Source organism: Scomber scombrus, chromosome 1 (genome assembly GCF_963691925.1).
Source record: "Scomber scombrus chromosome 1, fScoSco1.1, whole genome shotgun sequence".
In the NCBI taxonomy this organism is placed as follows: domain Eukaryota; kingdom Metazoa; phylum Chordata; class Actinopteri; order Scombriformes; family Scombridae; genus Scomber; species Scomber scombrus.
Window position 1 is genome coordinate 3370442 of NC_084970.1, and position 6724 is coordinate 3377165.

Sequence of the window (6724 nt, forward strand, 5' to 3'; positions counted from 1 at the left end):
AATGACCCAGATGATGTCATCAGCTTAGGTATCGGAGACATTTACAACAGTGTGCATTACAAACCGTGGCGGATGAAATGATGAATGATGAAAAGTTTAATGTTTAACAGGCAGGGAAAGACTGCACATGCTACATCAATCAATCAATCTTTATTTATATAGCTCCAAATCACAACAAAAGTCATCTCAAGGCACTTTATACATAAAGCAGGTCTAACAGGCTCTAATTGCACAACTTCCTGTTAGGAAAAAATAGTAAAAAAGTATTTTGATATCTTGTCTAACTATGAAAACAGTATAGAGAGTATAGTATAGTACATACTGTATACACTTACACTACATTGGTATGTGGTATAATATTATAGGCTTACAGTTAAATGTATTGACAATCAATACTATACAAGTACATTATCAACTAGAGTGACTCCTTCTGGGGTGATCCTGTCTCCTTATTGCAGCAATGAGTGTTGCTCTGTCATCATAGGAGAGTGTTCAGGATGGGTGGTGGGTGTACAGTGAAGGACCTTCATACCAGAGACCAGTCCAGCATGTGGTTACAGCATGGCCGGACCATACAGGTAGTCTGGGCAAGTGTCCAGGGGCCCTTGAATAGAAAGGGGTCTTTAATGATGGAGAGAAACATTTTTTTTTAATTGTTGGGTTCCAAACAACACAAAGCTTGACCCTTTCTTTTGATGTTGATAATTATCGTTGCTGTCAGTAATCGAATATGTCCAATACAAAATATGGAGTTACAACGTTTTCCCACCTGACTGCAGCTTTATCCAATCAGAATAAAATAAATATTGTAGCATGAGTTTTGGCAATGCCCAGGGACCCTTGGCAGTATTAATCCAGCCTTGGGTTACAGGTTTAGACAACAAAGTGATGTTTGATTAAGTTTAGGGAAGTATTGTGGTTTGGGCTGAAGTTTAATAAAGTCCACATACTGTCTGCTGCTTCAATTCACTGTTGACCTTGTCACTATTTAACCAAAAAAAACAGAATTTTCCCCTAAACTTAGCCTGAGCCCTGTACATGCCTAAATATGACCATAAAGTATATTTATCATGTGTCAAATCTAGACTTCATTGCTATTAGTATTAGTATTATTTTTATTTTAGACCACGCTCTCATGCTATGTATTACATAATAAAGTTTGATCTGATTTTAAGGTCCTAGGCAAATAATGGAATTTATATATAATAACTTCTAGGTAATTCTGCCACTATTTGAAATATTATTTAAATTCTGCCTGGATCAGTTCATAGATCCAATCAATCTGTTTTATTCTTGCAGTCTGAAAATAACTGCGTGCTCCAGATAAGTGTGTAGAGAAATGTTTGTTGACTAAATCATTGTGTATCAGTGTTGCTGATCGTCCCATATCCAAACCCTCCAGCTGTGTTTTCACAGCTGTCAGAGAGAAAACACCACTAGATGGGGGGTTCAGTGACATACAGTGGCACCTCCTCTTTCCTGGTAGCATCAATATGAAACACTATTGGACTTGGAACTGATATTTCTTTTTGCTTTCGAAGGCCATCAACACCAATGATACACATGTCAAAGCTGCTCATGTTTGTTTATTAGCCTCCTCTGTTGATGACTCTCTGAAAGGATAGAAATCTAAAGACAACTTAGCTCAGCAGATTCACACCACAGTGGAGATATATCTGTTTACTTGTCCTACAACACCCTCTGCTGTTAACTCGTCATATTTCAGGTACAGAACTAGCAGATATCAGCCTGGATGTGTAAGAATTTAAAGTGTCTCTACAGCTCAGGTACATGAAGCCCATGTTATATAAAAAAAAGAAAAGAAACAGCCTAAACACAGACAATGAGTGCTTTATTTCATTCAGTGATACGCAGATTTTTTTCCATTGCCTATATCAATACATAAGAAAAACAGCAAATTGCATTATATATGGTGAGTTGGGGAGCTATGTTAGATTGTAATTTTTGGATACATTTAAAGAGTGCAGTGCTCTAAAAAGATATTTTGTGCTGTGTATAAATTATTACAGAAACTACAATATAATGCTAAATAGTCAAATGGATTACTAATATTAAAATTATTCTTGATGAATGTGGACGATCATATTAAGGGCACATTATATTAGGAACCCTAGTACACCACCACCACTTAGTATGACCTCAATAATAAACATAAAGAAAAATGATCACTTTTTTGACAATGTCAACAAAACCTGAAAATGTGTGAGCTTCAAAAAAGCTGTTGTATTTGATTGAATTAGTTTGCACAGGTGTTCCTATCTGTGGCTGGTGACTGTATGTTTCAGCACATTCTGTATGTTTGCCCTGAGATCAAGGTGAAGAGTACAGGCTGATATATCCTCATTAGTCATCTTGAATTTGACAATAGCAGAATCTGATTGGGTAATGATAAAGGATAATACAAGCACTGTTAGCCTATTTAATACCACGAATATGAAAGAGGTGACCTGTCTTGCTAATTTTGTAAAAGACAGCAAAATGGTGTGCTTTTAATTAATAGTTACCACTATCTTTTCTTATCATTTTTTTCTTTTTAGTGTTTTTGGTTTTTTTTTAAACATGTGTTACTATATGTCCATGAGGGATCACTGTGGAACAACTTTATTTAAAAAAAAAAAAAAAAAAATTATAATAACAATCACAGTGCTATATTATCATTATTATTTTAGTTTATTTTCCAGCAGTGTCTGGAAGCTCCACTCACTTGTAGTTGGCTGGTTGTTCACCTCCATTCTGCTAGGGGGCAGCACTGCTGCGACAAAGGAGGAGGCGCAACCAGCTGATAGACGGAAACCCTACAGTAAACTGAATTATTTTCCCTAGGACGGCGAATTCATGACCCACTATACTCTGCCTCTCATTGGCTAACACTCGTTACCTTCGTTGATTGGATTGGTTAGAATTTCACGGTAAGCCAATAGGAGGCAAAGTAGGGGTTAGGCTTTACCTCGCCATCCTAGATTATCAAAAAAACACTACCGTAAGCAGTTAATTTAGCATCCTATAGTTGTAGTTGTAGCGGACAGCAGTGTTAAAACTTTGTGACGTTTAAAAAAAAATAAAATAAAAATACACCTGTAAATTAAATGGAGATGGCTGACGGCAGTGAGAAAGACGACATGTTTGACAGCATTATTATGGCGGAGGAGAGGTGAGAGCTCTTATGTTAGCTGTTGAATGTTAGCGTACCTGCTAGATAACGTGTTAGTTATTAGGAACACCGCCTCAACTCTGTTTAGACCCGGTTAAAACAAGCGTGTGTCCGCATAGAGGCGAGGAGGTGACTAGCTTTTATTCCTGTGTCTAACCGGCGGCCAACAGGTGAAGTAAAGCAGTAACAGCTAGTTTTAGAGTAACGTTCAGAGTGAAGCTGGAACTGTGTCTCTACTCTCTCAGGTTTCGCGGGGACGGGTACCGGGATGGCTTCGAGAGAGGCTCCCGCAGAGGGCTGCAGGACGGCCGCAGACACGGGGCCTCTCATGGGGCCAAACTGACCACTGAGGTGAGTCCACACACACACACACACACACAGTGAAGCTGACAATAGAGCCATTCCAGTAAAGACACAGTGGATGGTATTTGTCTACTCTGCTTTTATCCCTCACAGTATCTTCTAGTTTAGAGACATTACCTTACCTGTTGTGCTTCAAACTGGATCCAAGATGGTTTACTGAATTTTCTTTTGACATGAATATGATTAAAATGATTTACCAAACATCACTCTGTATCAATTATATTAAGACACACTTGGAAAACTGTGAATGTGTCCTTTTAAATACATCGTCATTTGTCATTTAGCAGCCTGTTTCATTCATGTATGAACTGACTCTCTTGTCCTCTAACTCCTGACAGATTTCCTTCTATTACGGTTTCGCCATCACATGGAAATGTCTCCTGCAACACAATACAGATGTCAAATCAAGGTTTGTCCTGTCCTAACATTATCTTCCTTAAAATTACTGTCATGGAAATTGTCTAAAAAAAACCTAGACACATATATGTAATAATGCACCAAACAATGCTGGGTTGAAGATGAAACAATAATTATTGAACAATAAGGAGACAGCATACATAAAGAATGACATCAACTCATCTCAACGAGCAAGGAGTATGCCTAAACTATTATAGATTCTAAGAGAAGAAATAAATCAGCTGTGATTGGTCAAACATATCAGTCTATATGATTCTATCCAATAGAAGATGGTCATGTAGCAGAATGTATATGCACATGCACATCTTACTGTGGTCATGCCCAAAAACTAGAGCCTGAGGTCACACATGATTTCTTGACGCTTTACCATGATCCCCACATCCAAGACTCAGAGCTTCTACCTTATTTAGATATCTGGGTCAATGACGTATAAGGATTTTCAACAACTCAATTTTAAATAATAAAAACAAGCATATCTAATGCAGTAGTTCAAACATTCAGAATGTTGTGTACCTGAAAATTCATATTACAACTTGAAAGTGATTTTAGTGGGTTTTTCAAGATTAATTGGCACTGGCCTGAAAAAAGAATGATGTGGTGCGACCATGATTCATCTTGAAATATCTTATATAAATAAAAGATCATCATTTACAAAACATTTTTAAAAAATGCAAATACTTTGTTTCCAAACACTTTATATTACTGAAAACTTGTAAAAAAAGATGTGAAGTGTGTTAAGTAAATTAATTTATTTCAAGATGAATCATGGTCGCACCACATGACTCTTTTTAAGGCCAGTGCCAAAAAATCTTGAAAAACCCACTAAAATCACTTAATTTCAAATGTATAATATGGATCTTCAGGTACACAACATTCTGAATGTTTGAACTACTGCATTAGATATGCTTGTTTTTTATTATTCTACAATTGAGTTGTTCTAAATCCTTATACGTCATTGACCCATAAGCCAAGATATAAGAATAGCAATGGGCCTCCTGATGATAACCAAACACATATTCCACAAGACACACAGTGATGAGGCAAAAGCAGCAATCTTACTTCCACAATCTTGGATTAAAATGATCTAACCAATCATCGTGTGTGTGGGTGTGTGTGTGTGTGTGTGTGTGTGTGTGTGTCGCCAGGAAGCGTCTGAAAGCACTGGAGACTCTGCTGAGTTTGATCCAAACCTCTCCTTATGATGACTCACAGTCTGAAAGTCTGCAGAAGGACGTGGAGAAGCTGCGAGCCAAGTTCAGACAGGTACACTGTTTATTAGAAATGGGGAATAGTGAGGGATCAATATGCAGGATCAGGACTAATTATGACATTTGATTAAAATCAATAATGAAATGATCTTCAAATGACAATAATATCGCTTATTGTTATTATTTCTGAGACAATATATCGTCCAACAAAAGTAGTTATTATGACTGGTGTATACTTGCATAAAGAGGCCTGGATGAGATTTTGGTCTCAACTCTTTACAGCGTTACGAGTGAGTGAGTGCAATTTAAGTCGCTAACTCTGTGTTTCCAATAAACTACAGTAGTGTTAGCTTTGGTCTGTGGTAGTGGAGCGTCTTTCCAGAGAGTGAAAGGCAACAACCTGAACTCCTTATTTGAAGCTCATGGCTCAAAACAGGAAAGGAGGTTCTGACCAGCTTCAAACCAGCTCCAATTAAACCAACAGGTGATGTCACACCTCTCTCCATCCATCTTTATATACAGTCTATGGTCTACTCTAAATGATTCCAATAGTTTGCAATGTATTGTCTGTATCTTTCTGTAGTAAATCATTAGTCATGTTGAAGGCAGGTTAAAAAGGTCTACAGTGCAGCATTGAGCTCCTATATGTGACAGATAATGTGTGTTTTGTCAATCAAAGCAATACAAAAAGCATTCAGTGAGTTAAGCTGTTGCCCATCGTCACTTCCAAAATCAATATAATCAACAAAAAACCCATCCCGTGTGAGGAGTGTGTGTGGCTGACACTGAAGTAGCAACAACCACACACACGTCCATCAGAAAGAAAGCTGCTTTCACCTCATATGTTGTTTATGTTTCCACACATGACAACACGCTGCTGAACCTCATTCTGTAATGAAATGAAACATTGTGTTATTGATCAAAGTCAGACTCTGTAGTCTCCTGTAACTATGCTGCTAACCCTCCCTGCTGGCTGCTGTGGTCCAGGTGTGCTCCATGCTCAGCGTCCCCACTGACTTCAAAGACTACGTCAAAACAACAGAGGGAACTTCTTTCTGAATGTCTGCTGCTGCTGCTGCTGATGATGATGACGAAGAGGAGCAGAGCCGAGCTGCGCGTTCAGGACAAGCGGACAAAGCCGTTTTCGGATTGGTCCGTGATGTCAGACAGACGGCAGCTGCTGATTGGTCTGCAGTGATGGGTTTGGAGTGTGAATCAGTGACTGTGAGTTTGAGAGAAAATCTTTGTCTGACGTGTTGAAGAGTGATGACAGCGCTGCAAGAAACCTGTGTGGTCATTAAAGTGCACACATGTTAGGAGACTTCTGCAGTCAGAGCTGAGCTGAACAGCATGTGTGATAGACAGAATGATCCAGGAAACTGAGATTAAGAAAAAGAAAGAATGATGTTTCTTGGTTGGTTAAAGAGTGGATTCATTTCACTGCTTGTTGTGTTTGAGGGAATGAATTGAAAATGAAGAAAGTAATAAACATCAACCAAAGATGAGTTCTGTAAGGGTTCATGCTGTTTACAGAAGAAAGACACAAATAAAATGTTAGAACATG

The 6724-nt window shown here is 38.2% G+C and overlaps 1 protein-coding gene across 1 annotated transcript; it reads left to right on the plus strand.

Annotated features, from left to right (window-relative positions):
• Nucleotides 1–2954: 2954 nt before the first annotated feature.
• On the plus strand, nucleotides 2955–6724 carry lto1 (LTO1 maturation factor of ABCE1). The gene is made up of 5 exons (XM_062415737.1): nucleotides 2955–3172; nucleotides 3418–3523; nucleotides 3874–3944; nucleotides 5098–5215; nucleotides 6148–6724. The coding sequence occupies exons 1-5, from the start codon at nucleotides 3108–3110 to the stop codon at nucleotides 6217–6219; spliced, it is 432 nt and encodes a 143-aa protein (XP_062271721.1). The 5' UTR covers nucleotides 2955–3107; the 3' UTR covers nucleotides 6220–6724.